Genomic DNA, 18702 nt, shown 5'->3' with positions numbered 1-18702 from the left:
ACAGGTTTTCCTTGGCTTGTTCCTTAGATGGGGAGAATTGAGGCACAGAAATCCTTCAGGGCTGGGTCCTACCACAGTGGAGTGTCTTCACAAGTCTGGAGTGAAGACATAGACCCGTGGCAACTTTGAAATGCAGGACACCTTCCTTGCAGATAGGAGCCGGGCCCTGGCTGCTGCTGCGTGTCCTGATGTCTCATGAGCTGACGCTGCCTGTGATTCTTGGCAGCCCTTGGAGACCCCATGGTCTCTGGGAGCCTGAGATAGTTTGAAGACAGCAGTCCTGCTTGTGTGCAACCAGAAACCCACCCACACCCTAAGCCCTGCCTTCTTTCCTGCTATCTGTGCCAATTTTTTCTTTTGTTTTTTCAAGACAGGATCTTACTATATTTACCCAGGCCAGAGTGCAGTTGTGTGATCTCGGCTCACTGCAACCTCCACCTCCTAGGTTCAGGCAATTCTCCTGCCTCAGCCTCCCGAGTACAGGTGTGCACTGTCACACCTAATGTTTGTATTTTTAGTAAAGACAGTTTCGCCTTATTGGCCAGGCTGGTCTCGAACTCCTGACCTCAAGCAATCTGCCTGCCTTGGACTCCCAAAGTGCTGGGATTACAGGCATGAGCCACCATGTTTTCTTATTACAAATGAACTTTGTGGGTTTTTTTTTTTTCTTGTTATGAAAGTGATTCCTGATCATTTCAGAAAATTTTGTTAAAATTATGCCTATAATCTGGGCACATAACTGCTTTTAAGGAAGCAGACTGTGTCTGGAACGACAGATGGCACCAGTTGCTGAGGTGGTCTGGGGGCACCAACAGGAGGCGCCACAGCACCCCAGGGCTCCTGCAGACCTTTTTGGACATGGACACAGACAGAAGGGAGTGGAGCTGGGCCCCAGCTGCTGGGATGTGCAGTTTAAAACAATAAGATCATACTCTACATGTCATTTTGTAACCTGACTTTCTTTACTTAATTAGCATAAATCTATATCTGTATCACCACATATGTATGTTCTTTTTTATTATTATTTTTTTAAAGACAAGGTTCTGTTGCCCAGGCTGGAGTGCAGTGGTGTGAACTTGGCTCACTGCAACCTCCACCTCCTGGGCTCAAGTGATCCTCCTGCCTCAGCCTTCTGAGTAGCTGGGACTATAAACACGCACGACCACGTCTAGCTAATTTTTTTTTTTTTTTGTAGAGATGGGGTTTCTCCATATTGCCCAGGCCGGTCTTGAACTCCTGGACTTGAGCAATCTGCCGGCCTTGGCCTCCCAGAGAGCTGGGATTACAGGCGTAAGCCACAGCGCCTGGTGATCACATGCATTTTATTCAACTTTTAGTGACCATGTATGGATCTGCTGTAATTTTAACAAATCCCCTCTAGTTGGGCATGTGAGCTTTTACTCCCGTTCTCCTGCACGTTGGCATTTTCTTGTCGGGTCCTACTGACATCTGCAGGTGACTACAGTTTTCCCCCTGCACGGACACCTTTCTTACTGTGTCTTTGCCTATAGTTTGGTTCTTTGTGGGAGATGGTTGCTCCCTTCAGTGGGAGGAGATGATCTGGGACTTGGTACCTCCCAAGCTCACTTGGCACCCGGTACAGCACAGGTACCAAACAACTGAGTGGCAAGTGGAGTTTTGTTTCTGCCTCTGTCCTACGATATAACAGGTCCTTGTCAGTGGCTTTGACCTGTCTGTGGCTCTCTGTGGCTGGTTCTGAGCTTGCGCCTGTCGCCAGCCCAGGTCTTCCCTGCCTCTCACTGTGGGCTCGTGGCTCTGGACTCTGCAGACAGTGTCCTGGGGTTGTCCTCCTGTAGTGGTCTTGCAGATTTAGGATGTCAGCAGGATCTTTAGAAATTCCCTGCCTCGCAGTTGCAGTGGGTCAAGATCGCGCCACGGCACTCCAGGCTGGGCCACAGAGAGTAAGACTCTGTCTCAAAAAAAAAAGAAAGAGAAGAAAGAAATTTTGTGTCCTGACTTAAAATGAGGATTATATCTAAACTTAGATCATAAAGTGACTTCCAGGGCTGCTGTGGTAGAATCTAAAAGACATTCTGAGAGTTGTGTTGGGAGAGGAGAGGCACGAGGCAGGATGTATGCGTTTCTTGCTCTCTCCTTTGTGCTTGGCCTGGTGCATCCAGTGTGGTCCAGGCTCGCTCCAGCTCCGGCAGCTCTGTGAGGCGGGAGCATCATCTCATCTGTCCTTAGCGCCAGTCCAGGGTCCAGTCCTTGCCTGTGGCGATGCCCGTATGGCGGAGCCCAGGATGAGCCCTGTGGTCTGCGCCGGCCTGTGTCTCCCTCCACGTTCTTTGATAATCAACGTGCTCTCGTTTTCCCCTGATGTTCTCGGTAGGAAAAAACACCCCAGAGCGCTCGGGGTTACCGAAGGGCTGTCTTCTGTACAAAACCCTCCAGGTGCAGATGTTGGACCTGCTGGACATCGAAGGCCTCTACCCTCTGTACAACCGGGTTGAGCGATACCTAGAAGAGTTTCCTGAGGAGAGGTGAGGTCGGGCGGTCCCCGTCTTGGGCAGCCCTGAGAGGAGACTGTGGGGGTGGGCAGGGTAAGAACGTGCCTCCCAGGGCACAGCTTCCCAGGAGGACGAAGCACACCGGCCACTCCCCGCCCCAGTCCTCTGCTCCCCGGCGCCGAGGCCTGGCTCTGGAATGTAGTGCCTTGTGAAGGAGGAACAGGGTCACTTACCGCTTTCTGGAGAAGAAAGCTCATCTGTGAGCCTGCTAATTCGAAACCCCAGGTTGGGGACGAGCCTGCAGAGGGCAGTGTTGCTCCACGGCTGAGCAGCATCCTGCAGGCCCTTCTGTGTCAGCCGAGCCTCTGCCTGGGCTTTCGGTGCCAGTCACTGGGGTCCACACCCGCGGTGTCCAGTCGGGGCCAGGATCCTCTTCCTTCCTCGCTGGAATTCACTTGTGTCTCTGACTCAGGATGCTACTTGTCATGAACAGGAGAAGGCTCAGCTTCAAGGCTCCCTGGTTCTGGTCTTGCTAAGTTCTGTTTAAAACCTGGATGTTTAACATGAGGGAGACAGATCTGTTAGGTGTTTTTCAAAACAAAATGTGTGATGTTTGGTGGTGCTGGGCTTTGTAGACTGTGTTAGCAGTTTAAGAAACAACCTCTGTGCGGCGTTGTCATCCTGTTTTTATTGTGCTTTCTTCTTCAGAAAAACCTTACAAATAGATGGGCCTTATGATGAAGCGTTTTACCAGAAGCTGCTTGACCTTTCCACCGAGGATGACGGGACAGTGGCCTTTGCGTTAACGAAGGTTGGCAGACCCATCCAAAAACTTGTTGTGTGATGCTTAGATTCTTAGCACTAATTTTTTTTTTTTCCATTACCTACCCCTGAGGTTTAAAGCAGAAAACCTGGGATGTAAAAAAAGTGGCTGAAGTTTCTCCCAGATGAACCGGGGCAGGTGGTGGTACATTTAGGTTTTAAGGGGAATTTCCCTTGGTTGAATTCTGCCCTGGCCCGTTCCTGGTGGGATCAGGCCCCAGGGGCGGCCAATCTGCAGTCCATCTGCAGGCCTTCTCAGCAGCCCGTGACAGGCTCTCTGCCAACCATCCCTTGCTGCAAGGCCCTCGCCAGGGCCCTGGGACCCCACCTGTGTCTCTGCCCTGCCCCGGCTGGATGCGGGCAGCTTCTTTCCCTTAGAACCGAGGCCAAGGGACAGCCTGCAGGGGTCTCTTAGGGAAGGGGACTGGCCCTGCACTTCCTGGGTCTGTGAAATTCAGAGCTCCATGAGCTTGGATAGGAAAAAAATGGCATCTTCATTTTCACTAAGCTGTACCTGGAATTTAGCATTTCTTTCCATTACGAAGGTGGCAACGAGCCTGTGGGTTCATCAGGACCCAGGACTTTGCCACTAAGAGAATAAAAAAACAGACTTTCCGTCTCACACTGTAGCTGCAGACGCTTCGAGATGTGGTTTATTCATCACTGCATGAAATGTTGCATATTAGTATGGAATACATTTGTTTTTAAAAATATTTTGGCTCTGCACTTTGGGAAGCTGAGGTGGGAGAATTACTTAAAACCAGAAGTTGGAAGCTAGCCTGGTTAACATAGTGAGACGCCCATCTCTGCAAAAGAAAAATACAAAAATTAGCCGGACATAGTGGCATGTGCTTAGAGTCCCAGCTACTTGGGAGGCCGAGGTAGGAGGATGCAGTCAAGGCTGCAGGGAACTGTGATCATACTGCTGTGCTCCAGCCTGGGGGACAGAGCAAGCCCCTGTCTCAAAAAAAAAAAAAAAAAAAAAAATTTGGTATTTTACATTTTTGCCACCTGTATTTTATATTACACGTTTAAAAATGTTATCCTGGGCTGGGCATGGTGGCTCACGCCTGTAATCCCAGCACTTTGGGGAGGCCGAGGTGGGTAGATCAAGAGGTCAGGAGATCGAGACCATCCAAAAAATTACGCGGGCGTGGTGGCGGGCGCCTGTAGTCCCAACTACTTGGGAGGCTGAGGCAGGAGAATCACTTGAACCTGGGAGGCAGAGGTTATAGTGAACCAAGATTGCACCACTGCACTGTAGCCTGGGTGACAGAGCAAGACTCCATCTCAAAAAAAAGTTATTCTGAGAGAGGCCCATAGGCTGTACTAGGCTGCCAAAGCCTTTACAGGACAATAAGCAGTGAGGAAACCTGTTCTGGAGCGAGCTGGTGCTCCTCCCTGCGTGTGCGTGTGCCGCTGCCTGGAGCCCTGGGACCCGCTTCCCCTGTCCCGTTGACGTGTCCGTGGCTCACACTTGGGAAAGAGTCCTCGGTGCTTTCTTTAGTGGGGCTGCAGCTGTCAGTGTTTTGAGGAGGACTGAGGATGTCTAGTAGAGCCTCAGGTGAGCCTCTGACGCGAAGGGCCACAGGGATGTTAGCAGAGGCCCAGGGCAGAATTGTCATCCTGGTGAGGAGGGTTCCAAGTGAGAAGAAAGCAGGGCACCTGCCTCGTGCTGCCTGCCACTTGGGTGCGTTGATTTAGGTATAATAAACAGCAGCATGGTGGGTTTTTCCCAAGAAAAGAAACAGGACTTTATTTCCTTTTTTGTGTATTTCTGTATTTTTCAGTTTTCCACAAAATAAGTATGGTTTACTTTTTAATTTTAATCTTCTAACCTTATATGTAAATGTAGTCTTATAAGCAGCTAAAGCAACCGTCACTTAACTAACAGAATGGCTAAAATGAAGGCATTGAAACAACACCAACAGGTGCAGAGAAACTGGATCTCTCATCTGTTGTTGATGGGGATGGAAAAGGACACAGTCACTCTGGAAAACAGTTTGGAAGGTTCCTACGCACTAAACATGCAACCACCCTGTACTTGTGCTCCTGGGCATTTATCCCAGAGAAATGAAGACTGACACTTACCAAAAAACCTGTACGGAAATGTTCACAGCAGCTCTCTTTGTAACAGCTAAAAACTGGAAGCCGCCCCTGTGTCTTTCCACGGTGACCTCCAGCGGGTCAGACAGACCGTGCATTCATACCACAGAACTCTGCTCAGCACCAAAAAGGAACGGACTCTTGCTAAACAGCCCAGGTGGATCTCCAGGGGACTTTGTTGGTGACAAAAACCAATCCCCAGAGGTCACACTAAATGATTCTGTGTGTATAACATCCTTGAATGACAAAGATTAGTGGTTGCCAGGGGTTGGCAAGAGGAGCAAGGGAGATGTGGTTATAAAAGGTCAAACCAGGGGATCCTCGTGGTGACCAGACTGTTCTGTGTCTTGACTGTGGTGGTGGTTGCATGAACCTACGTGTGATCACACACACACTCTCACACATACACACTTGCATATCTGTAAAACCCGAGATATCTGAATAAGATTGTGGATTGTATCAGCATCACTCACCTTGCTGTGATATTGTAGTTTTGCAAGATGTTACTTGTGGGAGAAACGTGGCTTGAGGACTTTCCGTGCTGTCATAGAAGGGCCTGCTTTTTCTCTTGTAGGAAGTTAGCTTCTGGTAATTGAACCTGAAGAGGGTAATTGTGAAGCTGAAGCTGGGGAGTAGGCTGAGGACATTCCTTCCTACACAAAAGTTCTTGCACTCATATTGTTTATTGAATTGAACCCTGTAGGCTGGGCGCGGCAGCTTACGCCTGTAATCCCAACACTGTGGGAGGCTGAGGCAGGTGGATCAGTTGAGACCACCCTGGTCAACATGGCAAAACTCTGTCTCTACTAAAAATACAAAAATTAGCCAGGCATGGTGGTGCACGCCTGTAGTTCCAGCTACTCAGGAGGCTGAGGCAGAAGAATTGCTTGAACCTGGGAGGCGGAGGCTGCAGTGAGCCAAGATTGCGCCACTGCACTCCAGCCTGGGCGACAGAGCGAGAGTCCATCTCAAAAAAAAAAAAAAAAAAAAAATTGAACCGTGTACCTCTGAAGAAAAGAGGGAATATTGTCTTCATTTCAATGCTCAGGAGACCGAAGCCCCCAGTAACTCTTGCTTTTGTCTGTTGTGTAGTATCTGGTAGCAGGGGTCAGCAGACATTTGTAATGTCTGGTCCCTGTTGCAGGTACCGGCCTTGCCACTGTAGCTCACAAGGATCCATGGAGAAAGCGTGAGTGGGGCTGAGTTCCAGGAAAACAAAAACAGGAGGTGGTGGGCTGCATTTGGCCCCCAGCCCATAGTTTTCTGACCTCTGTGTACTTTTGCTTATTAGTTTTTTGATTCCACTTTTTGCTCCATGTATTTGGAAGTTAGTCCTGTTTCCCTTTTTTGGTGTCTTGTCCTGTTTGATCCTGCATATTTAAAGTCTAATCAGTTACTTCATACTCCGAGTCCCCACACAATATAAGGACTTGGGACACTTAATTCCAGTTATCTCTCCAAACTTATGTGCAGTATTGTTTTGTATTCTGTTTGTCTTGGTTTTTTTTTTTTTTTAAGTCATAATTTAGGGTATTATTTTACACAGATTTTTTTTCTAGATTTATCCATGTGGTTTTCCCTATCACTGCCTAACATTCTTGGAGCTTAGATCTTTCTCCATTTTCCTTTTTTTCTGTAACTTTATTAAGATGTAATTTATATACTATACAGTTTACCCACTTAAAGTGTTCAGTGCAGTGGTTTCACTGTATTGAAAGATAAGTGCAACCATCAGCACAGTGGATTTTAGATTTTTATCACTTCAGTAAAAACCCTGTATCCTTTAGCCCTTTAGCCCTTTATCCTTCAGTAAATAGCCCTGTATCCTTTATTGTCTCCCCATGACCCCCAGCCCTAAACAACCACCTGTCTGCTTTCTGTAGACTTGTCTCTTCCAAATATTGCATATAAACAGAGTCACTGAATGTGTGATTGTTGTGGCTGGCTTCTTTCAGTTAGCCTGATGTCTTCAAGGTTCATCTATGTTGTAGCATGATCAGTACTTCATTCCTTTCCATGGCTCAGTAATAGTCCATGGGGTGGACATATCCATTCATCCATTGATGGACATTTGGGCTGTTTTTGCTTTTTGGCTATTATCCTCAATGCTGCTATCAATATTTGGGTACAGGTTTTTTTGCATGGACGTGCGTTTTCACTTTTCTGAGGTAATATGCCTAGGAGTGGAATTGCTAGGTCCAGTGGCACTTTTATGTCTAAATTTTTGAGGACCTGGGCAGACTTTTCCAAAATTGCTGTATGGTTCGATCTTCCCACCAGCAGTGTATAAAGGTGTGTTTATTTTTTTCACATCTTCAGCAACACTCAATAACGCTTGTTATTACCTGTCCTTTTGATTTTAGCTGTTCTCGAGGGTGGGCAGTGGTATCTTGTAGTTTTGATTTGCATTTCCCTGAAGACTAAGAGCATCTTTTCATGTGCTTGTTGCCCACTTATAGATCTTTTTCAGAGAAATGTCTATTCAGATCCTTTGCCCACCTTTTTTTTTTTTTTTTTTTTTGAGATAGGGTCTCTCTCTGTCACCCAGGCTGAAGTGCAGTAGTGCGATCTCAGCCTCCTGAGTAGCTGGGGCTAACTATAAGTGCACACTTACAGTGCACACCTGGCTAATTTTTTGTATTTTGTTAGAGACAAGGTTTCACCATGTTGCCCAGGCTGGTCTTGAACTCCTGAGCTCAAGCGATCCACTCACCTTGGCCTCCCAAAGTGCTGGGATTACAGGTGTCAGCCACCGTGCCCAGCCCCCTTTGCCCACTTTTTGATAGTGTCATTTATCTTGTTGAGAATTCTTTGTGTATTCTGGCTACTAGACCCTTATCAGATACATGATTGGCAAATATTTTCTCTATTCTGTTGTCTTTTTACTTTCTTGGTAATATCTTAGATATACAAACATTTTTAATTTTGTTGAAGTACAGTTTAGTTTTTCTTAGGTTGTTCATACTTTTGGTGCCATATCTAGGAATTCATTGCTAAATAAATCTAAGGGCATGAAGATTTCCCATGTTCCCTTTTAAGAGTTTTATAGTTTTAGCTCTTATAGTTAGGTGTTTGATCCATTCTGAATTAATTTTGTACGTGATTTCAGGTGGAGGTCCAACATCACTCTTCTTTTTTTTCAGACAGAATCTTGGTCTGTCACACAGGCTGAAGTGCAGTGGTGTGTTCGTAGCTCACTGCAGCTTCAAACTCCTGGGCTCAAGTAGTCCTCCTGCCTCAACTGCCCCTGTAGCTGGGACTACAGGTGTGCACCATAATGCCCAGCTCCAACATCAGCCTTTTCCATGTAGATACACAGTTGTCTCACCTTTGTTTTTTTTGAGACAGAGTCTCTCTCTGTCACCCAGGCTGGAGTGCAGTGGCACGACCTCGACTCATTGCAACAACCTCTGCCTCCCAGGTTCAAGTGATTCTCCTGCCTCAGCCTCCTCAGTAGCTGGGACTACAGGCATGCACCACCATGCCCGGCTAATTTTTTGTATTTTTACTAGAGACAGGGTTTTGCCATGTTGGCCAGGCTTGTCTTGAACTCCTGGCCTCAGGTGATCTGCCTGCCTCAGCCTCCCAGAGTACTGGGATTACAGTTGTGAGCCACCACACCTGGTCAGCACCATTTGTTGAGGAGACAATTCTTTCCCCGTTGAGTGGTCTTAACATCCTTTTTGAAAATCAGTTGACCATAGATGTCTGGGTTTATTTCTGGATGCTCAGTTGTGTTTCATTGATCTATATGTCTGCACTTATGCCAGTACCCTGTCTTGAGTACTACTGCTTTTTAGTAGGTTTTGAAATGGGGAAGTGTGAGTTCTCTAACTTTGATCTTTGTTTTCAAGATTGTTTTGACTATTTGGAGCCTCTTGTAATTCCATATGAATTTTAGAATCAGCTTCTTCTACAAAGAAGCCAGCTGGGATTCTCATAGGGACTTGGGGAATCTTTGAGTCACCTTGGGCAGTAAGTCTTTTGATCTATGAACATGGGATGCTTTTCCATTTATTTAGATCTTGGTTTTCTTTTGACATTATTATTTAGTTTTCAGAGTGTCAAACTAAGGTTTTATGCTTCTTTGTTAAACTTATTTCTAAAATATTTTCTTTTTAATGCTGTTGTAAATGGAATTGTTTTCTGAATTCCATTTTCAGATTGCGTATTACAGGTGTAATCAGGTGTAGAAATACAATTTGATTTTGTATATTGATCTTGTAGCCTGCATCGTTGCCGAGTTTGTATGTTCTAATAGTTTTTTAATGGATGTTTTAAGGATTCTCTCTATTTAAGATCATGTGTGAATAGAGAGAGTTTTGCTTCTTCCTTTCCAATTTGGATGCCTTTGATTTATTTTTCTTGTGTAATTTCCTGACTAGAGCAATGTTGAATGAAAATAGTAGGAGTAGACATCCCTGATTTGTTCTTGGTCTTATGGGGACAGTGTTCAGTCAGTCTTTTATCATCATGTATGATGTTAGCTGTTTTTGTCAATTCCTTTATCAGTTTGAAGCAGTTCCCTTCTCTTCCTGATTTGCTGAGTGTTTTTATTCTGAAAGCATGTTGGATTCTGTTAGATGCCTTTTCTGTATCATTTGAGATTATCATGTGGTTTTTGTCCTTTATTCTGTTAATGTGGTGTATCACATAAATTTATTTTTGGATGTTAAAACCAACTTTGCATTTCTGGGCTAAATCCCACTTGGTCCATGGTGTCTTGTCCTTCTTATATGTTGCTGGATTCAGTTTTTGATTATTTTATTGAGGATTCCTACATCCATATTCTTAGTGTGTGGTTTCATTTTCTTGTGGTATCTTTGATTTTGGGATCAGGGTGTAATACTGGCCTCATAGAATGAGTTGGTGTGTTCCAGCCTCTTCTATTTTTTGGAAGAAGTTGAGAAGGATTGGTGTTAATTCTTCTTTAAATATTTGACAGAATTCACTAGTGAAGCCATCCGAGTCTGGGCTTTTCTTTGTGGATAGTTTTTTGATTTTTAATTCATTTTCTTTGTTATAGGTCTAATCATATTGTCTGCTTTTAAGTCAGTTTTGGTAGTTTGTGTCTTTTTAGGGAAGTGTTCAGTTGATCTAAGTTGTCTAATTTATTGGCCTACAGATATTTATACTTTTCTTCCTCTTGTTGAAGAATATTCTTTAGAAGCTGTATTAGTGAAGGGTTTTTGGTAAATTCCTCTGTATCTGAATATATTTATATTTTGCCACAATTTTGAAACTAATTTTTTTCTGGGTGCACAGAAGGGGTTGATTTCTGGTTTTTTTTTTTTCTTAATAGCATTTAAACGTTTCATACAACATCTGGTTTTTGCTGTTAAGATGTCTTTTGTTAGTGTGTACTTGCTCAGTAGGTAATCTGTCTGTCCTCTCTGGCTGCTTTTAAGGTCTTCTCTCCCTCTTTCTTGTCCTTTTGACATTTCAGTGCAATGTAATTTGGGTGTGCTGTGCTTTTTATTTTTCCTGTTTGGTGTATGTTATGCTTTCTCTATTTGTGGATTTATGTCTTTTATTAGTTCTCAAAAATTCTCAGTAATTTTCTCAAATATTTTCTCTTCTCCATTATATTCACTTCTTCTGGGACTCTAATTTGACATATGTCAAACCTTATTTTATCTTCCACACATCTTAACTGCTCTTTCATATTTTTAATCTCTGTGTCTCCTTGTGCTACATTCCAGGTGCTTTTCTTTTTTTGGCTCTATCTTCAGTTCATTGATTCTTTCTTCAGCTGTGTCTAATCTGCCATTTCACTTGTTTATTGAGTTTTCCATTTCAGTCGTTCTTTTCTTTTTTTTTTTTTTTTTTGAGATGGAGTCTCGCTCTGTCGCCCAGGCTGGAGTGCAGAGGCGCAATCTTGACTCACTGCAAGCACCGCCTCCCGGGTTCATGTCATTCTCCTGCCTCAGCCTCCCCAAGTAGCTGGGACTACAGGCGCCTGCCACCATGCCTGGCTACTTTTTTGTATTTTTAGTAGAGATGGGGTTTCATTGTGTTAGCTAGGATGGTCTCGATCTCCTGACCTTGTGATCCATCCTCCTTGGCCTCCCAAAGTGCTGGGATTACAGGCGTGAGCCACTGCACCCGGCCCCATTTCAGTAGTTCTATCTTTAATTTCTGAAAGTTCCATTTGGTTTGTTTTCACATCTCTTTCGTATTTTTTGCTAGTTCCTTGTGGCTTGTCTATTTCAAAGTTCTATCTTTTATTTCTTTAAGCAATTTATGAAGTTATTTTATATTCTGATGTCAGATACAATAAAACCTTGGTGGTAAAAAAAGAAAAATCTCTTATTTTGTTTGACTCATCCATGTTGCCATGCTTGATTTTGTTTGCCTTGTTGATTTGTTTGATCTTAATCTACAGGAATCCTGGAGACCCAAATAGGGGATGCCTTCTTCCAGAGAGGATAGGGATCCTTGGCAAAGGAGAAGAGTCTCTGGTTTAGATAGATCCTCTACCCTGTGGTTTATTGCTAGAATCAGTGTCCTATAGGACAGCTCAGCCTTCCCAGTTGCTTCATGCTCAAAACTCTAGTTGCAGCTCTTTGTGGGTGGGTGGTGAGAAGAGAGGGAGTTCAGTTAGGGATTTTCCTTACCTTATGTAAGCCCAACAATACGTTAAAAGGAGCGGTTTCAGGGATCTGGTTGTTTTGTAGAAGGGCTGTTGGATGTCCTCCATAATCCTGTCTCTTTAGTGTGTTCACACGATTGTTACTTAGGTGTTGATATTAATTTGTTGGTATTAATGTTGATATTCACATGTTTGTGCATCTACCTTTGTGCACTTAACGTAGCATTTCTGTAAGACAGATTTTTAGATTTAAAGTTGCAGGGTTTATTTTTGATAGATCCTGTCACATTGTCCTCCCCAAAAGATTTTACTAATTATATTCCTTCTTGCAACAATTGAAGACAGTTTCCCCATGCCCTTGCAAACACTAGATATTACGAATACTTAAATTTTTTATTTTAGTTTTCTAAACTTTTGCTTCATTAATCATTGTGAAGTAACAGCAAATACAGAAAAAAATATACAACCCACTGACTTGTCACAAAGTAAAAATTCTTATGGAACCACCACTTATATTTGGACATGGAACACTGGCAGCGATAAGAATTCCTGTTGTCCCATCCAACCAGGCCTTTCTCCTTCCTCCCAGGGTTAACTATTGTACTGACTTGTATCCCTGTAGTTTAGTCAGTCCTGTTTTTGAACTTGACATACGAGATCATGCTGTATATGCTCGTGTCTTCTGTTTGTTTGTTTTTAGCTCTGTATAACATTTATGAGATTCACCTTTGCTAGTGCACCCACTGCCACATTTCTATTTACTTTAGAGCGATCCATGAATGAATATATAGTAAGTCCTTTCTCAACATCATTGACAGGTTCTTGGAAACTGTGACTTTGAGTGAAGTGACCTATACTGCAGGTCCTCAGATAACATCATTTTGTTCAATGTTGTTTTATTATAATGATGAGAAAAAAATGGTTTTGTTTTTTTGTTTTTTTTGAGACAGAGTTTCATTCCATCGTCCAGGCTAGAGTGCACTGGCACGATCATGGCTCACTGCAGCCTTGACCTCCTGGGCTCAGGTAGGTGATCCCCCAACCTCAGCCTCACAGGTAGCTGGGAAGCACAGACATGTGTCACCACGCCTGTCTAATTTCCTTCTTTTTTTTTTTTTTTGAGCTGGAGTCTTGCTCTGTCACCCAGGCTGGAGCGCAGTGGTGCGATCTGAGCTCACTGCAACCTCCGCCTCCCGGGTTCAAGCAATACTCAGCCTCCTGAGTAGCTGGGATTACAAGCACCTGCTAATTTTTGTATTTTTTAGTAGAGATGGGGTTTCACCATGTTGGCCAGGCTGGTCTGGAACTCCTGACCTTGTGATCCACCCGCCTCAGCCTCCCAAAGTGCTGGGATTACAGGTGTGAGCCACTGTGCCTGGCACGCCTGGCTAATTTCTTAAATGTTTTGTAGAGATGCAGTCTTATTATGTTGCTCAGGCTGGTCTCCATCTCCTGGGCTCAAGTAGTCCTCCTGCCTTTGCGTCCCGAAGTGTTGGGATTACAGGTGTGAGCCACTGTGCCTGGCCTAGTTTTGTTATACATTGTTTGGCTTCAAGTCACAGTTTCCCAAGAACCTAGTGATGACATTAAGTGAGGACTTAGTGTACTACAATTTACCTGTTCTGCTGTTTTATGAACATTTGGGTTGTTCCTAGTTTTTGGCCGTTAAGAATATTCTTGCACAGATTTTGTGTACATGTGCACGCATTTCACTTGGATATATCCCTAGGAGTGGGATTTCTGGGCCACAGGGGTGAGTATACTTAGTTTTAGTAGCTACTGTAAAACAGTTTTACCTGATTATGTTCCCTGCAACAGGTTAGGAGTCACCTGTGCTCCGCACCATCTCTTACACTTAGTTTTGGGTCTTCTGAATTTCAGCCATTCTGGTGTGTGTGTAGTGGTATCTTGTGATGAGATTAAGTACCTTCTAATATGTTTATTGGATTTTTCTTTTTTGATCTATTTAAGTCACACTTTAAGTCTCTTGCTCGTTTTTTGGTAGAGTTGTCTTTTTCTTACTGATTTGAAGGCATTCTTTGTATGTTCTGGATAGAAGCCCTTTGTCAATTTTGTGTCCAGTAGGTATCTTTTCCCACTGTGTAGCTTGTCTTTTGACTCTTAATGGAGTCCTTATAAGAACGCTTCATAATGTTAAGGTAGCCTAATTTACCAGTCTTTTTCCCATTTAAGAAGTCTTTCTCTGCCTTAAAGTCCTAAAGATATTTTCCTACTGTATCTTTAGAAAGTTTGTTGTTTTATCTTTCACATTTTGTTGGGTGACTGTCTGAAACTGATTTTTGAAATGGCAGGAGGTGGGGTTTTATTTCCTTTTCAAATGGAATTTTCCTGGCATCATGCAATTATGAACACTATAGAGTCATAACAAGCCTTGATATCTGACAAATCCTTCTGTCTTCTTCAAGCATATCTTGGCTGTTCTCAACCTTTTGCATATCTACATGAATTTGAGAATCATCTCACTCAGTTCTGCAGGAAAAGCACAAACAAACTGCTGTCCCACAAAAATTAAAAACTAAAAAAAAAAGCCGTTGAGATTTTCATGGTGTAGCATTAAAATAATGACGAGTGTTGAAATCTATACAATACTGAGTCTTCCAACATGGACATTTAAACTTTTATATATACATTATTCTGATAAAAATGTTTTATGGTTCTCTTCAGAGAGGTCTTATATTAATTTCACGTTATTTGATGGTTTTAGATGTAAATGGCATCTTTAAAAAGATCTTACTTTAAAAGTGTTTGTTTGATTATGCAGTAATGAAACTGGTTTTTCTGTTTTGACCTTGGATACATCAACTTTGCTCACTTATATTAATCCTAACGATTATAGTTTCTTTTGGATTTTCTTTATATGTAATCATAGTCTGTGAATTTGATGTTTTCCCTTCCCAATATTTATACCTTTCACTTCTTTATTGTACTTCACTTTATATAGTTAATTTGTGAGAGTATGAATTTTAGTCTTGTTCCAAATCTCAAAAGCATTTTACCATCAAGTAAATTGTTTATTGTAGGTTTTTTTTTGTTTTTCCTTAAGTGGCTGACATCAGATTAAAAACGTTTGTTCCCTTCTTTTCCTGATTTATTAAGAGGATTTTTTAAAATCAGGAGCAGATGTTGAACTTTATCAATGCCTTTTCTATTTCTATTGAGATGATCATATGATCAAAATATTTTCTGTTAACGTGGTGAATTGCGCAATTTGTTGTGATGTGTTCTTTTTCTGTATGATGATATTGGGTTTGCTAATATTTTGTTTAGGGATTTTTGCAGATGTTTATGAGTGATAAGAACTGTGCTTTCTCTTTTTGCACTGTCTGTGTTCAGCCTTGGTGTCGAGGCCTAGGCCTGCCCATAAAACACTTAAAAGATCGTCTGTTTATTCTTTCTCTGTTCCCTGGAAGAGGTAGATTAACAACGGCCGGGTTCAGTGGCTCACGCCTGTAATCCCAACACTTTGAAAGGAGGCCAAGGTGGGAGGATCACTTGAGCTCAGGAGTTCAAGAATAGCCTGGGCAACATAGCGAGACCTCGTCTATACTACTACTAATAAAAAATCAGCCAAGTATGGTGATGCATACCTGTAGTCTCACCTACTTGAAAGGCTGAGATGGAAGGATCACTTGAGCCCTGCAGGTCAAGGCTATAGGTAAGCTGTGATGGTACAGCTGTGCTCCAGCCTGGGCAACAGAACAAGACCCTGTCTCAAAAAAAACAACAACAACAAAGGAATGGTATTATTTCTGACTTAAATGCTTTGTAGAATCAGATGTGAAACCAGCTAGGCCCCATAGTTGTCTTTGTAGGAAAGTTTCAAATTTTAGTAAGTTGCATTTTTCTTTTTTTTTTTTTTTTTTTTGAGACGGAGTCTCGCTCTGTCGCCCAGGCTGGAGTGCAGTGGCCGGATCTCAGCTCACTGCAAGCTCCGCCTCCCGGGTTCACGCCATTCTCCTGCCTCAGCCTCCCGAGTAGCTGGGACTACAGGCGCCCGCCACCTCGCCCGGCTAGTTTTTTGTATTTTTTTAGTAGAGACGGGGTTTCACTGTGTTAGCCAGGATGGTCTCGATCTCCCGACCTCGTGATCCGCCCGTCTCAGCCTCCCAAAGTGCTGGGATTACAGGCTTGAGCCACCGCGCCCGGCCGTAAGTTGCATTTTTCTATAAATTTTTTCTGTTTTCTGTTTTCAGAATTTTGGCATATGATTTGTTGGGCAATATTATTTTATTATCTTGTCATGTTTTATAGGATCTGAAGTATGCTCTTTTATTCCAGATGTCTGATATTTGATTTCTCTCCCTCTCTGCTACTGTCTGAATGTTTTACCCTGCTGCCCCGCCGCCAAATTTATATGTTGAAATCCTAACTCTGAAGGTGATGGTGTTAGGAGGTGGGGCCTCTGGGAGGTGATTAGGTCATGAGGGTGGAGGCCTCACGATTTGAATTCAGGCCTTTATACAAGAAACCTCAGAGCGCAAGCCAGCCCCTTTCACCATGTGAGGTGACAGTGGAAAGAGGGCTGTTGATAAGGAAGTCGGCTCTCCCCAGATAGCAGATCTGCTAGTGCCTTGGTCTTGGACATCCCAGCCTCTAGAACTGTGAGAAATAAGTTTCTGTTGTTTATAAGCTTCCAGTTTTGGGCATTTTGTGATAGCAGCCTGAAGGGGCTAAGAAACTCTTAATCATTCCCACCAAGAGTTTAGTTTCCTAAGAATCAACTTTTGATCCATTTGTACTGTATGATTGTTTTCTGTTTAATTAATTCTTGATCATTTCCTTTTTTTCTATTAGGCTAATTTGTTCCTTTTGTAACTTCTTCCTGATATGGATGCTTATCCAAGTTTCAGCACCTTCTTTGTTCTAAAATGTGTATTTAAAGCTATATATTCCTCTAAAAATGGCTTTGGCCACATTTCACAAGCTGTACTTTCAATGTTCAATTAAAATATACTCTGATAACAATGAACATTTCTTCTGTGACTCATGGAAATATTTAGAAGGGAATTAATTAGTAAGCATGTGGGAGTTCTTGTTATCTTTTTTGTATTGATTACTAGCAAAATTACATTGGAGTGAGAATAGAGTCTGAGGGATCCTGTGGCATTTGTTGAGATTGCCATTTGATCCTTTGAAATTTTTTGTGGCTTTATTAATTTTTAAAAATAATGTTTCTATGTGTGCTTGAAAAGGTAGTGTCTTCTTGGCTGGGCATGGTAGCTCACGCCTGTAATCCCAGCACTTTGGGAGGCTGAGGTGGGTGAATCACCTGAGGTCAGGAGTTCGAGACCAGCCTGGTCAACAAGGTGACATGCTGTCTCTACTAAAAATACAAAAATTAGCCAGACATGGTGGTGGGCGCCTGTAATCCTAGCCACTCGGGAGGCTGAGGTAGGAGAATCCCTTGAACCTGGGAGGCAGAGGTTGCAGTGAGCTGCGATCACGCCATTGTACTCTAGCCTAGGCAACAAGAGTGAAACTCCATCTCAAAAAAAAAAAAAAAAGAAAAGGTAGTGTCTTATCAAATGTTGGGTGTGGCATTTTAATCTGCCTATTAGGCTAAATTAATTGTTTTGTTCAGATCTGTAATCTTAATGATTATATTGTCTGCTTGTTCCGTAAGAAGGATGGCCAGAAACTTTCCATGATAATTTTGAATTTGCCTATTCTTATCTTGAGGCTATGCTATTAGCTGCCTCAGAGTTAGAACTGTTACATCTTCCTGGTGAATTAAAATGTTTATTTTTGTGTCATTTACCATTTCCTTTAAATTTTTATTTTTATTTTTTCTTTTTACCATCACACAATATGTCCATGTAATCATTTAATCAGTTTCAAGTGTCCTTTATCTCTGGTTATACTTTTTGTTTCCTTTGACTGATTGTAATGGAACTTCTCTAGGTTCTTTGGTTTCATATTTGCACTATGTATCTTTTTCCATCCTTTCATTTTTAACCTTCTGTTTTTGTATTTAAAATGTGTCATATAATTGGGTTTGGTTTTTTATTCATTCTGACATTCTGTCTTTGTTATTTTATTAGACTTACACTAAAGCTTAAATTTAAAAAATTTTTTCTTACCTATTTTAGGTTTCTGTTTCTCTTCTCAGACAGTCTGTTGGCTTATTTGTTTATTTATTGAGGCGGAGTCTCGCTCTGTTGCCCAGGCTGGAGTACAGTGGCGCCATTTTGGCTCACTGCAAGCTCCGCCTCCCAGGTTCACGCCATTCTCTTGCTTCCGCCTCTGGAGTAGCTGGGACTCTTGGCTTATTTTTTATTTATCATTCCGTGTCTCCGCTCTGCTTGGAAGTTGTAGAGGCCTTTACTTTTTTTCTAGTGGTTATTTTAGTTATTGCCAGCAAGCAGTTGGCTTATTAAAGTCTAATATTATTTAGTACTTTTACCCTCTTCTTGGACAATGCAAGGTTCTTAGAGTACATTTTACTGCTGCTCCTGACTTCCATTGTTACTGTTGTTGTGTATTTTATTATTTTAAACTTAAGGAGACATTCTTAATTTTTTTATTACAGGCATTATTCATTTACCCATGTATTTATTTCCCACGTTGCCCTTCATTCTGGCCTGTATCTCTGAGTGTGTATATATATATATGGGATCATTTTGTTCTTGTCTGGAGAGCACTCTTTAATATTTCCTTTAGTGTAGGTCGGCTAGTGATGAGTTCTTAATT

The 18702-nt window shown here is 42.6% G+C and overlaps 1 protein-coding gene across 1 annotated transcript in view; it reads left to right on the top strand.

The window, feature by feature from the left end:
• The window catches only part of IPPK (inositol-pentakisphosphate 2-kinase), a 64231-nt gene that overhangs the window by 33318 nt on the left and 12211 nt on the right, over positions 1–18702 (top strand). The window contains exons 10-11 of the mRNA XM_025359983.1: positions 2354–2504; positions 3180–3282. Of these exons, the coding sequence (XP_025215768.1) occupies positions 2354–2504; positions 3180–3282 (254 nt within the window). The remainder of the gene's footprint in view (positions 1–2353; positions 2505–3179; positions 3283–18702) is intronic.

This window comes from Theropithecus gelada, chromosome 15 (genome assembly GCF_003255815.1).
Source record: "Theropithecus gelada isolate Dixy chromosome 15, Tgel_1.0, whole genome shotgun sequence".
Classification (NCBI taxonomy): Eukaryota; Metazoa; Chordata; class Mammalia; order Primates; family Cercopithecidae; genus Theropithecus; species Theropithecus gelada.
The sequence above is the reverse complement of the archived record's forward strand: the minus strand, read 5'-3'. Positions and strand labels throughout refer to the sequence as shown.